The sequence below is a fragment of the Asparagus officinalis genome, chromosome 2, assembly GCF_001876935.1.
Source record: "Asparagus officinalis chromosome 2, Aspof.V1, whole genome shotgun sequence".
Lineage (NCBI taxonomy): Eukaryota > Viridiplantae > Streptophyta > Magnoliopsida > Asparagales > Asparagaceae > Asparagus > Asparagus officinalis.
The window spans coordinates 8,937,414-8,952,714 of NC_033795.1; the positions used below are offsets into that span (position 1 = coordinate 8,937,414).

Genomic DNA, 15,301 nt, shown 5'->3' on the forward strand with positions numbered 1-15,301 from the left:
TGCTGTTACGGGTCAAACTAGTGTTGACCAAAAATACTCAACATAGTGTTTTAAAAACACTTTAAGAGAAAAACATAACGCCATGATGTTTTTAACAAAAATAAACTAAAAAAAACACAATGTTATCCAAACGAAACTGTAGTTTTTGCTGATCTGTAAAACCAAAAGTAGTTCGAGATAATTGGCCGTCGTAAACTTGGGCGAGACTCTTGGCCCAGCAAAATTACCCTCAAGAAGGCCCACCACTAAACAAGCCCAAATAACTCAATGTTATTTACAAAAATACCCTCAGTCTGATTGTCAGAGAGAGAGAGAGGGCTTAGGGGATGCCGAGAAAAGGAAAATTTCCCAAGGACCCAAAATATGAGACCAATAGAGGGGACAAGTGAGATATCCCCCTCCTATTGGATAATGAGTTGATCATCCTTAATGATGACCAACTCATTATCCAATAAGAGAAGAACACCTCACTTGTCCCTTTTATTGATCCTATATTTTGGTCCTCCCGAGAAAATGAGAGTCCCTTCCCATTTGCTCGCTTCGCATATTCTTCCCCAGATAAATACACTCCGTCAAAAATTTCCCCCCTTCTCCTCATTTTTTTTCACCCAAATCGCGTCCAGTTTCTTCTCTCTCTCTCCTCTCAAAACCCTAAACCCCCTCATAAAATTCACATTTCCGAACAAATTTCAACCTCGATTCCGGTCTCTGATCCGTATTATTCGCCGCGAATCCTAGAGTCGATGCAAGCTCTAATCTGGTTGGTCAATTTGTTTGTTTTTTACTTGAAATGTTATGTTATTCCGCTTAGTTTGAGGTTTTGGGTGCAAGTGCTCGATTTATGTCGAAATGCGTACAGCTGGACGGTCTTGAGCTGAGATTTCGCGTGAAAAGACGTGTTTTTTTGACGGTAGATGAACTTTTTTAAACCCTAAAAATAAAGTTGTTATGTCAGAAAAGATTGATAGGAAGTTTTTGGTGGAGAGGTTGGTTCATTTTGTGTTGTCTCAATTAGTGGATACAAGTAGGAGAGGGTGTATTACAATTTAGGGTATGTGAGATGCATGTTTTTATTTATTTATTTTATTACACGACAAAACCCTAAGGTCACTTCGGTATTTTAGTTCTTAGTTTCTATGATAGCTCGCGACTTGCAGATGTGCTTGAAATTTGATTGTCGCGCTCTTGGTGTCATGTACATAAAGGGTGTTTCTGAAGAAAAGAGAGGGAAATTATGCTATATTACTGCTTGTGTGAATATTTAAGGTTCAATGGAAATATGGGTTTTTAGATAGGGAGTTGGTCCCATTAATTTCATTGTACAGTTAGCAGAGTACCTAGGATGGTCTTTCTATGTTCATAAGATGAAGTGAGTTGATTAATGCAGGGAGGCCTCCGGAAAGATATGACCATAGCATTTCGTTTCATAGAAGTAAAGGAAACCGAAAATGGCTTCAAGAGCAATTGTCAGAGGGAGAAAGTGCCTGTTGAGGCACCTGAACGGTCCCTTTCGTCCGTGTTCTGGTTTTTCTAGTTTTGCACACGGAAGATCTGGTCAGGACTCAGATAAAAAAGTCCAGGGTTTTAATTATTCTGACAGTAAGGAGGAGTCGATTCTAGTGCCAAAAGAGAACTTGCACTTTTCATCGAGAGGATTTCTTAGCCGTCCAACTTTCAGTACTCAGTATGGGGGATCAGATATTCATCCCTTGGGAGTTAGGTGGACTTTGCAGCAGCAATACATACGAGCTATGTCAACAGCTACAGCTGGTCAGCCTGAAATAAGACAACATGATGATGTTAAAGAAGGTCAGAATCAAAAACAAACAAAAGAAGCATCACCGGAGGAATGTGACCAGGCAGTTGAAGGCCTAAGTAATGCAAAGGCTAAAGCAAAAGCCAAAAAACTTCAAGAATCACAGAAAGTTTCTCAATCAATTGTTCAGAAGTTGTGGGTTAAACTTTTGGGTATTGGTCCTGCTTTGAGAGCAGTTGCTTCCATGAGCAGGTATTGGCTCTTTCTTTAAGGTTTCGCAAATTCAGTTTTTCTGACCATCTCTACTCAAGCTTTCATGTGCTCACTGAATTGGCTGATTGCAGGGCTGACTGGGCTGTAAAGTTGCGCCATTGGAAGGATGAATTTGTTTCTACTCTGAAGCATTATTGGCTGGGTTCGAAATTACTCTGGGTAGATGTCAGAATTTCTTCGAGATTATTGCTCAAACTTGCTAGTGGGAAGAGTCTCTCCAGGAGGGAAAGGCAGCAACTAACTCGTACCACAGCTGATATATTCAGGCTGGTTCCTGTTGCTGTTTTTATCATTGTCCCATTCATGGAATTCTTGCTTCCAGTATTTCTTAAATTATTCCCGAACATGCTGCCATCAACTTTTCAAGACAAAATGAAAGAACAGGTACTAAGCGCAGCACATGAAATTTTATTCTCGAGAATAATTTAATCGACACATGCTATAACAATACACAGAGTCTTTCAGTATGAAAGTTTACCCTGGATGTTCTCATAGGAGAACTGTCATTTGTTGTACATACATATCCCGCACTTATTTTATAACTCATGGGAGTTTCATAGTTGTATAACTTATAGCAAGTGCGCTTGTGGGGATGCATATGCTCCTTGGTATCCAGCACTGTCTAGTTAATCTGTCTTTGCATGCTTTCTTTTGCATGTTATACATACATGCATACATACATACATGAATACACACTACTTTCCAGCTAGGGTGCTGAAGCTTACTGTACTTTTTTTGTCACTAACTTTGCAGGAAGCTTTAAAAAGGAGACTCAATGCCCGAATCGAGTATGCAAAATTTTTGCAGGACACTGCTAAGGAAATGGCAAAAGAGGTACAGCTCTCCCATACTGGAGACATCAAACAGACAGCAGAAGATTTAGATGAATTCTTGAACAAGGTAAGTTGCTAACTTGCTATTGGTCTAACTTCCTTTGGTTATGTAGAAACATGTTACATCTTCTGTTTCTATGACAAATTGTTGTGGATTTAGGTCCGGACTGGTGCTAACATTTCAAATGAAGAAATCTTAAGCTTTGCAAAACTATTCAATGATGAGTTGACTCTGGACAACATCAGCAGGTCGCTCCATCTACATGACTTATGTTTTACCTTTTTTCAAGTTAATTTCCAGGTATCCATTTAAATGCTTCATCTACATGACTTATGTGTTGTTTTTTTCTTTTCTTTTGCAGGCCAAGATTGATCAATATGTGCAAGTATATGGGAATTCCACCATATGGAACTGATAAATATTTACGCTATATGCTTCGGAAAAAATTGCAACAGTAAGTTCAATATTTGACGTATTGTTAAGAAAATTATTTTCCCCCAACTATTTATATTGCAATGAAAATTTCCAAGTTGGATTAATTTTTGACATGTTACTTATACTAGAGTACTCAGATGTTGCTTAATGATCTTTACCAATCTTTTTAACCTTGTCTCCTCAAAGTCATTCTGATCCACCCTCTTCAAACGCCCTGACACACTTAACTTCATAAAACACCCTTCGGCCAACACATACCCACTAGCATCACTTCCACCACCCACCCACTACCTGATCACATCCTCTGCCACACCAACATGAACCAGCTGAACGACAAGAAGGGGAAAAAAGATATTCTGCTGCTTTCTTTTCGCTTTACAGGACATTTTTTTATTACCATTTCTGTTTATTGGATATGCATGGAGTAGTTAATGTGCCTTGATCTTCACCTATACTTGCCTTGGTACTGTATTGATTTTGGGTAATATTACCATGTGTATCAAATCCAAATAGAATAATAGTCATTATGAAATGAAATATATCATCAATTTAATTCTCTTGCTTATATATTCATTGCAGTACACAAATAAAATATATTCATTATTATGTCGACATTTTCATACTGGATTTTGTGCTGGAATAACCTATCACCTATGTGGAAAATTCTGACAATTAAGTGGTAGAAAGCTATTTTCCAGCCTATAGTGTCATCTGCATTTCCGTTTCGCCCACTTTAGATTTAGATATTATTATTATGTTAATTTATCAGACATTTATTTCAACACTAGCTTCTGTTATCGTATTTTTATTATTATCAAAGGATAATCCTTTCGTCTATATTCTCCATGCACATAATTACCCATCAAATGCTGGCTTGATGCGACTCCAAGGATTGAACAGCTCCATTTAATTTACCTAGGATAAAGGAGGATGATAAACTAATCAAAGCAGAGGGTGTAGAGTCTCTTTCGGAAGAGGAACTCCGTCAAGCATGTCGTGAGCGAGGCCATCTAGGATTGCTCTCAACAGAGGAGATGCGCCAGCAGGTACGATCTATTTGAATGTATATACAGTAGCGCTTCCTGGTTATGATATTCTATTTCAGCCAATTCTTATGCTTTCCTTGTGAAAATATGTCAGTATGTACATGTCTTAAACGCAACCATTTCTTTCATGGTTTTCTAACTTTACAATCAAACCTATATCTTCATGTTTTCCAATTTATTCCCAAAATCATGTCAAGCCCATTGATGTAACCCTTGCTTCTATTAGATTCATTATGGGATTAGGATAAAAAGTTTACCCTCATATTCTGCCTCCCGAAAAATATTAAAAACAAATCTGAAAACCATAAAAAGGAAGAGAGGTGACCATCTCTCTCTTTAGCTCTCTCGCTCGCTCACTCGCATCCACATTAAAAAAATTATCAACTCAACAAAATATGTCACCATGTATACTTTCGAACAGAAATCTGAGGGTTAACTTAAAGGCCTAACTGTAAATGGAGGGTAAATTGTCACGTATGAATATTTGTTGGGTAACTCAAAGTATATTTGTTTTTCTGTTTTTTGAGTGCGAGGAACCTTGGGCTTAATACCAGTCAAGTGAACCCCATGGCCTGCAACCCCCCCACCAAACAAACAAAAAAAAAAAAGAAAGGAAAAAAACCCCTTTTGTAGTTTAGATCCAGGTGAATAGCACAAGTGTTGCGATACCTAATAATTAGAAATTGGGGATAGGCATGCCATAGACACAGATTGACCCTTGGCCTTTTGAACCAAGGTCCCAAGCCCCAGCCACTAGGGCAATTGTAGGGGTGATGTGTGATTTGTTTGGGTGGTACATACTATATAGGTAGAAGACCCATATATTTATTGTTAAAATGAGTTTCCTTTAATAGGCATTCGCCAAACTAAAGTTTGCTTGTTTTAATGTTCTTGCAGCTGCGAGATTGGTTGGATTTATCTCTGAATCATTCTGTTCCATCTTCTCTCCTCATACTTTCTAGGTAATTTAGTTTCTTTTAGCTTGGCTGATTTCTGTTATTGCTCTTTGCGGGTCTTTTTAATGCTATTCTATTTTTCAGAGCCTTCACCGTGTCTGGGAAGTTGAAACCTGAAGAGGCTGTTGTAGCTACACTATCATCTCTACCAGATGAGGTTGTAGATACTGTTGGTACTGGATTGCCATCTGAAGATTCCATCTCAGAAAGGAAGAGGAAGTTGGAGTTCCTTGAAATGCAAGAAGAACTTATTAAGGTACTTGCATATTATGCTCTAACAAACTCCATTCAGTATTACGAATGTTTTGTCTCTAGCATCTGCAAACAAAATAGGAACAGTGATTTTAAAAGGTTGCTTGACATACATTTCTGGATACGCATTCTCTTAAGCTCGAGTTTAATGTTCATCTGCGCAGTTGAGCTCCTTCAAGAAAGGTTTGAAATCTTGGTACCTATTGCAGTTCTTTTACTGTTATGGTATTGATTTCGGCGATTTTGTCAATGTATCACGATTATTGGTAGATTGTATTAGTTTTCAATCCTATCTTTGACAGTGTATCAGGATTGGTACCTATCATGGTTCCATTTAGGTTTCTTTTATACTTTTCCCCTAGTATAATCCTATAAAATCATTTTTGGTACTTCTAACCTTGGTCCAACCTTGGATTATCTTCTGTACTAACTGTATCAGTCTATTTATGATTATTGATTGGTTTTGGCTGGATCGCATTGTCAGACACTTAAAATTCGATATAGCCGGCTATATACTATCTGGTACTTCAAATTTCAAACCTTACCCTTAAACATTATGAAAATTGTCTTTTTGAATATGCTATTTAGTCTTAATTTATATGGTGGTTGATCTGGTAGGATGAGTATGTGGTGCACCTCTAGTGGTACTTGTTCTGTTTCTTTCACTTGATTGGCAACGTAGAGAGCTGCATCTGTAGTGTTGAAACAAAGTCTCCTTTGAAAAACGATTTTTATTGCTCCCTCTCAGGTACTTAATATATTTTTCATATGAAGCGAAGTGGTTGCTTTTGACTGTTCTAGCACATTAACTAGCTAAGAAATATGTCTAGGGGTATGATTTTGTGTTTGTGCACAAGTCGATTGCAGGACAGAATTTTACATGTTTGATAATGATAACTGTATTTGTCAACTTGACTCTTTAATATATGTAAATGTAATACCTGAAGATAACCCTTGCAGTTCTCCTTCTTTGGTTGGATCCTTGGTTGCACGAGCTTAAAGAGTTTCATCAATAAATGATACCTGACAGCTTGTCCTCTCAATCTTGAATGTTTCATGCCTATAATCCGAGTAGTTTGCACATACTTTGCTTAGGTTTGATTTCAAGCTTATCAAATATACAAAAAGCTGTACAGACTAGAAAACCTTCCAAGGATGTGACTTCTGTCAAGTTATATAGCAGGTTACATGTGAATAAGGAAAGGTTTGGATATTGACGTATTTAATTCTTACTTTGCAATTTGAGCTGATTGTTTTAATGCTTTATTCTTCTATTAGGAGGAAGAGAAGAAGCTAGAGAAAGAAGAGAAAGCTAAAATAAAGGAATCTGAAATTGGCGAGGAGGATATTGCTTTGAAAGAGATGACTGGTCCTACTGCTCGAGAAGCAGAAGAGCTTGCACAAACAAAAACTTCAGAAAAGCAAGAGCAATACGGCAGAATCAGCCGTGCTCTGGCTGTTCTAGCCTCAGCATCTGTAAGCCTCAACTGTACTATTTCCTTTCCTTTCTTCAAGCTCCTCCTCATATAAAATAAAAATGATCTATTGCTTCTGGAGCTTTTTTTACTGTTTGTCTACTCCTTGCAGTCAGTCAGTAGGGAGCGTCAGGAGTTTTTGAGCCTTGTTAACAAAGAGGTAAATTTCTTTCAGTGGTCACTGCCATTATGCCAGATAGTTCTGTTTTAACTTCAATATTGCCTTCATGGCTGCTTTTATGTGGATTATTTTTTTTTAATTTTGTGAACATGCTTTTTTACTTGCTGAAAGAATATAAACTTTGCTAAGTGCAGATAGAATTGTATAATGCCTTACTTGAGAAAGAGGGTACTGATGGAGAGGAAGAAGCTAAGAAGTTGTACAAAGCTGCGAGAGATGAAGCTACTGAAGTAGCTTCAGAAGATAAGGTCACATCTGCGCTTCAAGATAGGGTGAGGAATCCATTACTTAAAATAGGTTACTTTTTCTTTTGCATGTTTCTTGTCCATATGCTTAATTGCAGGCAGCTTTAGTACTGCTATTTTCTGTTGTTGAAGGCTCAAGTATGTTATGTAAATTCAACAAATAAACAAATGAAATCAATAGGGATGAAAGTTTGACCTTACCCAGTTTAACTTAGCATTCACTGTTTTCTGTTTTTGGATCGAAGGTGGGAGAAACAGCGTTGTAAGTAAGGTTGGTTACTGCAGGGTAGCGTCCTCATATCCAATGTGTTTTTACTATAGAAAATCATGAAAATTTTGCAGCAGTTAACTTGTGTGTACTTTTATTATCAATATCAGGTTTGAAGCCTCAGTTGCAAATGACTATGTTAGCAGTTCCGTAGGATATAGTTAGTTGCCATTTTCGATGGATGACTTCATATTATGATGGTGATGTTAGCAGGGTTGACGATGTCAGCCCAAGCGTTAGTAACACGACAAGCCAGTGACTTCTCAAGGAGCTACTGAAGATACCAGTAGGGTCGGTCATGTGGTTATATACCGCTTAACATTCAAAGTCTGACCTGTTTCTGGCATAGCTCCCAGAATCATGACTAGCCAGCAGGTTGGATTGGGCATGGGAAAACTTATATCCTACAATCTTATTACTTGCGTTATTCCATTGGAAGCTGATCGTAGACCTTCCATTCCCTTGCTCTGACAATTTTTAGTTTGGAATCTGCTTTCTTAAAAGAGTTTTGAAGTATTGTCCCCACATGTTTTTTGAGTTGCAGACTAGAGAGAACTTCCTCTACTCTGAAAGTCAAAGTTTTGTTATGTTTTGAACATATGTGGTTGCATCTTTTCTCTTTTAACTTCTTGCGATTCTATTATAGATGTCTTTTAGTGATGTTTTCTTTTTTGGACTGCATTTCAGATTGACAGCATGCTTCAAAGCCTTGAAAAAGAGATTGATGATGTTGATGCTAAAATCGGTAACCGTTACAATCTACTTGATAGGTAAAGAAATTGCTCTACATTTTTCTTCCTACTGGTATGAAAAATTATTAAATTATTACATGGTTTGTTGCTAACTTGTGTTTGAATTAGTAATGAGATTATGTTGAAAGCTGTTTTCTTTATGAGGCTGGTTCTATCATTTATATGCTTGTTGATGTTGTCCTATGTCTACCATCATCCCCTCTGTAATTTCTCACACCCCTCAACTATACTTCTCTTATCAGACTGCAGTTTCCGTCTGGTGGAATTATATACATTTTGAATTTGTTATATCATTACTATAAACATTCTTACTATTATTATTAGAGGAGGAGAAAATTTTGAAATAAGACGGTTTTGATAAATATTAGCAAAACTGACCGTTTTGCTAAATATTTAGCAAAACCGACCTCTTTTTGGCCAGCACACCAAGAACTGGCCAAAAAAAGATTGGTTTTGCTGGATTTGAGTTTTGAAACACATGAGGCTAGTAGTCCCGCGTGTTTAGTGGCCGTTAATCGACCACTAAACTAAACACAAAACCTATGAGACTACTAGTCCCGTGGGTTTTCTATTTCACTATTTTCACTATTACAAAACCCACGAGACTAGTAGTCCCGTGAGTTTTACAGAGACTTTGGTCTCGTTGTCCAGCAAATTTATGGGACTACTAGTTCCGTGGATTTGCTGGGTAGCTGAGACCAAAGTCTTTGTAAAAACTACGGGACTAGTATCATGCACAAATCTGGCACAGATCACACCCAATTTATACCTTGCATATATACAATGTATCATATGCAGGAAAATGTAAATCCACCCCATATACATTGCTAAACACCCCATATACATTGCTAAACAGTATAATCCAATAAAGCAAACCACAAGAAATCCAATAAGTTATAAATTTTAAGATACTCCCAACAAATCCAATAAACCAAATCACAACACAATAGATTCCTTATATGCATATCCACACGCCACAATACTCCCAACAAATCTAAATGTATCATGTATATTTAGTTACAAATAGAATCTAAGCAGAAAAAAATAATAAACTATCACATACAACCTAAAGGTCAGCCTCTCCCCCATTGTCCCCCTCTTGATACCCGCTTAGATCGTTGGCGTCCTCATTCGACTTAAGTTTGTATGTGCTCGCTATCCGGTTGCATGTGGGGCTGTGACAGACCAGTTTCATTATCGTGCAAGCAAGATCCACCTTGTCTTCGTCGGTGTACATATACCCTCACCTCACGCGCCATCTGCTCGCGATCATCATGCTGATCCCTATGAGTTCGATGAAGAGTTCCACGAACCCTCTGCACTATCTGTTGCAATACCGATACATGTACTGAATCTTCTTTGACGGTAGCTATTCTCTCATTTGCAATCCCCTCTATCTCATCCATAGCATTTATCTGCAATTATGTAAAAGGATATATATAAGCAACCAAAAGCTAACAAGAGATTAAAAAACTAAAAATGAATGGAAATTATTTGAAATTAAGTAATTTACTTATCCATTCTCTATCATCTACACCCCTTGGTACGTATCATGCTTGTTGGGCACGTATCTCGAGTTCGTTGACTGAAGGGGTGGTTTGAATGATTATCCATTTTCTGGTAATCCTCCAATACCATCTTATATAATATGTTTTCTCCATCGGAGAATAAATGTGCTCGACGATACTCAAATGCCGCTAATTCCATCTCTCAATGTACTGTTTATGCACAAGTGCCTAGTCAATTTGATGCCTACCCTTAGATGTCTTTCTCTCTATTATTTCTATAAATTGTGGAGCGTGCTGCACGAAACCAAACTGCCTAAGCACACAATCTGGCACATGCATCTCCATAATTTCAAAGCAAATGAGAGGAACTCTGCCTCTCCATATACCGTGCCCTCCATGCAAATCAGTAGTAGATGAGGTAGAAAAGTTTCATATGGCTACTACTCAAACTACAAAATATGCCATATATTAGTAACTCTTTGAAATATATCAGTAGCTTAAATTGACTTAAATTAAAATTCGATACCTGAAAATTTTTCATCCAGTCGAGCTCTCCTTTGTAAAAATCTAACTGTTTTGCCGAGACCCCATCATAGCATTTTTGGACGTTCCATCTGCGTGAATGATAAAAGCTTAGCTTCTAATACTAGAATTAAAATTTAAAATGAAATTTACTTTAATTAGACCCGAAATTATTTACCTGCAGCCCAGTGAAATCTATCCATCTAAAGCTCGCGTCTCATAATCTTGGTCTCAAAAACCACTCCCATGCCCAAACTTGTATAATATCAAACACCCATTGAGCTCTTTATTTTGCATAAAAACAACTTTTGACATTTTCCTATATAGGTATGCTAAAATAGCACTACCTCATGATAATGTCCCGCACGTGTCAAAGTCCTGGAAAAGTGGTAGCCACTTTTCACATTAAAAATGCATATAGTTGTATTATATGCATCTAGCAAAAATGACCAATAAAGTGCATTATATGAATACCAAGTTGTATTACCTCAAATATGTCATAAAAGGATATTTTAGATGAATAATTTATACAAATAATTAAATATTAGGAATAATTATATTATCTCAAATGTACTTTATCTTTACTTAAATCGGGGAATAGAAGCGTTGTGTCCATGTCATTGCACCGGAGTCATTTTCTAAGTGCACGACACTTGGAGATGAAATGAATTCACTCGAATTATTTTCTAAGTCAAGCATGCGGGAGAACTCTTCAGGAGCATATGAAACTTGGGCAACACCGGATATTAGAATATTTTCACTGAACGACTCAATTGAGATTTGATTTTCCATAGGTTGTATTATGTCACTCATTTCTTGATCATTGGTGATCTCTACAACAATCGTTCTTTTTTTTATTTATCGGACAATTACAGAAGACCTTAGTGGCATACTCTGTATGATTAATTCTAGTAACTCTGTATATTTGCTCCATCATTCTATAAAACTTACAATTTATAGATAGCATGAATATTTTTCTAGATCTTTTATCATATATAGGCATGTTATTCATTCCAACGCTCAGTGTCCCATTGAATAGGCAAATAACCGGTATTCTATTCGCCATTCGAACTGAAATATTAACATTCATCATATGCAAATTATCTATATTATTCAACAATTAATTTTTATATATCTATATCAACTTAAATCTATGAAATTTTAACCAAATCAATTTTTTAATCAAAATTGGCAAAAAAATTATTCTAAATATATAGTTATTTCCAAACTACAATTTTAACTAAATAATAGAGAGAAAATTATAAAAATTTCGAATTGATACCTTGATGAAGAATTAAAATTCGTTTGCGTCGAAGAGGCTAGACGACGTCGGAGTTCAACAATGTCGGAGTGAACTTTTGGGAAGATCTTAATTTGGGTTTGAAGAGAATGAGTTTGGAGAGAATAAGAGAGAAAATTGAGGGAGAAAGAGGTGATTTGGAAGCGAATCAATGGAATGAGGTTAGGGTTATTGCGGGAGAGAGATTGGGAGAGGGTTGATGCAATTCGGATTTGTAGAGGGAGAGAAATCAGGAGAGAGATAGATGAGGCTGTGCCCTAATTTTTGGGCATGACTGTGGCTTTTATATGCCTGACAAATACACGGGACTAGTAGTTCCGTGATTTGCTGGGCAGCTCCAGCAAAGTCTTTGTTTAATCTACGACACTATTAGTCTCGCAGATTTTGTAATACTAAAACAAAAAACCCATGGGACTAGTAGTTCCGTGGGTTGTGTTTAGTTTAGTGGCCGATTTGTGGCCACTAAACACACGAGATTACTAGTACTGTGCGTTTTAAAACTCAAATTCAACAAAAGTGACATCTTTTTGGTCAGCTTTCGTGAGTTGGCAAAAAAAGATCATTTTTGCTAAATATTTAGCAAAACGGTCGGTTTTGCTAAATATTGATCAAAATTGGCCTATTTCAAAAATTTCTCCTATTAGAGTGATGGATATGAGGTGACAACTCATTTTGCTAAATGAGTTATTAAGAGATAAGAGTGGTGAGAGCCACACCTTTTGATGTGACTAGTAAGGTGGACCTCACCTTGGGGATTCTAAACCGTATCCGTGTTCGAGGAAATATCCGTAACCGTATCCGTTAGGATACAAATATGATTACTCAAATCTATAACTGATAGGATATGGTTACGGATATGGTTTTGTAGTGAAATATCCGTATTCGTATCCGAAATTTTCGAATACATATTAGTCATACTCTCACAATAGTTTCGATTCTTAGATTATGGATTTGTGGTTAATTTTGATGATCAAGATGTCTAATCTTAACTTTTCAGTTATAATGAACATATTGACGAACTCTTTTGTATCACATGAACTATGTTTTTCTCAATATTATCTAGTTTTCTCATATCTGTTTTGTATCCGCATGCATATCCGCTTATATATCCATATGTATATCCGTAACCGTATCCGATTTTAGCGGATATGATTATAAATTTTTCTTACCGAAGTATATCCGTATCCGAGATGGGTAAGCGGATATGAATATGGTAAGCATCATATCCGAGCCGTATCCGGACCGAATGCACCCCTACCTCACCGCATGGCCTTAACTTATTATTATTGTTGTTGTCAAAATATTGATTTATTAACTATTGGAATAGCCAGTGTAATTGAAAAGGGCAGTAAGTCAGTGGCCTTTCTTTTAAACTATTTCTGGCTAATAGAAAAATTAAGGTCTGTCAAACATTTGTCTTAGTACACCATTTAACAACAGCGAGTATTTCTATAATTTTATGAACCTGATCAGTAGCAGTTTATTCTAACTGAGTAATAGCCTTTACATTTAGAGTTGAAACCGGATACTAATTTTTCTGATATATATTCTCCCTGTCAAACTTTCCACTTACCAATCATGTGTACGTTGTAATTGTCAGGGATCACGATGGCAAAGTGACACCAGAAGAGGTTGCCACTGCAGCTATGTACCTTAAAGATACCTTGGGCAAGGAGAGCGTCCAAGAGCTCATTAATAACCTTTCAAGAGACAGAGGTCAGCATACAAAAATTTCCTCATATCTTATTATACTCTCAATTCTGATTTTCTTTGCACCCATAATATTCTTGCAACAGATGGTAAGATTCTTGTCGAAGACATTGTCAAGCTGGCCAGCCAAGCTGAGGAGGTCAATGACGATGAGATTGAGAATAGATAGTTGCTATAATCAAAGGCAGTAGTAGAATCCTCTTCTATTTATTTTATAACAACCCAATAGTCGAGGATTCTCACATACAAAATACATTTTCAGAATAAGTCGTTGTAGACCATCACACTATTTTTTATGCAAGGGATGATGGTTGCAATTTTTGCCGCTGTAAAATTTAGAGATGGGGCTGATTATTATGTGCACAGAAACACGAGGGACTTGATTCTATCGCATCAGATTACAAAGATCCTATAGTCGCAACAGATTGGGTTTCTTCTGTCTATTGAGCAGCCAACCCTAACTCATGATGCCCACACCCCTTCAAAGGATTATGGTGCTTAGAATACTGTTATTTAATGAAGATTTTGGAGACATGCAGATGCAAATGTAATAAAAAAGTGTTTTAATTTTAAATAAAATTTGGCCAAGAGGGTATTTTGGGGAAAGAATGGTCTGTTGTATATATCTTTGCCAGCTATAGTTTTTTCTTGTGATACTGCACGTTGTATAGATCTTTGCCAACTATAGTTTTGTCTTGTGATAATGCAATGTGCACGCACTTGAGCTCGGGGAGTTCGTTTAGCGAAAGTAACCTATGCCACATTCTATGCTTTGGTACCTTCATGTTAAGATTGATTAGGTTCAAAATTTATGGAGATGGAATCTTGTACTGCAAAGCCACTGCGAGAGGCTTTACCATTGCGGTACAGACTCCATGGTGTCTTCATACTTTCCATAGAAAAAAAGTTACCTCTCAAGTTTTAGACATGCAAGCATTGGGATTGAGCTAGAAGTCTAAAAGATGAGAAAATATCTACGCATCGGTCCTTCAGTGGTTTGTGCCCCTTAGATTGATGATGTGGTATAAGCTGTCCATCGGTTTAGTAGATTTTTTGGATTTGTGTGTTGATCTGGTGATTAGTCATACAGTGAACCACTGGAAGAAAATGCCACTCAAATACTTGAGAAATGCACTTCAGGATGACAGTTTATGAGCCTGACTTGTAGGTGAAAGTCCAAACAATTATACCCTTAATCAACAAGAGAGATCATTGAACACATTAATTTTACAACACATACACGCGTCTTGCATTTCGGCGGCTTTTCATACCCCACTCTTCTAGATGGTGCGTTGCTAACATAACATATAACTCCTCATGCTGAGATGATACACTATGCTCAGACCACAATAGACAATACACTTCCTAGGGGTGGCAAACGGGTCGGGTTGGGTCGGGTCGGGTCGGGTCATAGTTAACCCGACCCGTATAAGTGTGACCCGACCCGTATAAGTGTGACCCGACCCGACCCGTTTAATAAATGGGTCAATGTGATTCGACCCGTTTACTAAACGGGTTACCCGACCCGACCCATATAACCCGAATGACATGTTTATTAAACATGTCTATTTATTTTTTAATCTTTTTTGTGAGCGGTGGGATATTCATATAATCTGTTATGAAGTTTAGAAAGGTGGAAATGTTGGGAATGTCTTGTTATTATTGTATGCTCTGTATGTAATTTTTTTTGTATGAACGGACAAGGCCAACAAATAGAGGGGTTATGCAGAAGAAGGGGGGAAACACCATTTTCCATTCACTCTCAAGGTTGCAGAAACATCGAATAAC

At 37.2% G+C, this 15,301-nt stretch overlaps 1 protein-coding gene across 1 annotated transcript; it reads left to right on the top strand.

The window, feature by feature from the left end:
* LOC109830158 (LETM1 and EF-hand domain-containing protein 1, mitochondrial-like) lies at positions 532–14,167 on the top strand. Its single transcript, XM_020397331.1, has 15 exons — positions 532–760; positions 1,388–2,008; positions 2,101–2,413; positions 2,783–2,929; positions 3,023–3,111; positions 3,225–3,317; positions 4,218–4,344; positions 5,242–5,306; positions 5,385–5,556; positions 6,831–7,028; positions 7,140–7,187; positions 7,343–7,480; positions 8,409–8,491; positions 13,404–13,519; positions 13,600–14,167. The coding sequence occupies exons 2-15, from the start codon at positions 1,449–1,451 to the stop codon at positions 13,680–13,682; spliced, it is 2,232 nt and encodes a 743-aa protein (XP_020252920.1). The 5' UTR covers positions 532–760; positions 1,388–1,448; the 3' UTR covers positions 13,683–14,167.

Coding starts and splice junctions, on each gene's coding strand:
- LOC109830158 (XM_020397331.1), top strand. CDS start 1,449: ATGGCTTCAAGAGCAATTGTCAGAGGGAGAAAGTGCCTGTTGAGGCAC. Junction 3,318..4,217: donor CTTCGGAAAAAATTGCAACA/GTAAGTTCAATA, acceptor TAATTTACCTAG/GATAAAGGAGGATGATAAAC. Junction 7,481..8,408: donor CATCTGCGCTTCAAGATAGG/GTGAGGAATCCA, acceptor ACTGCATTTCAG/ATTGACAGCATGCTTCAAAG.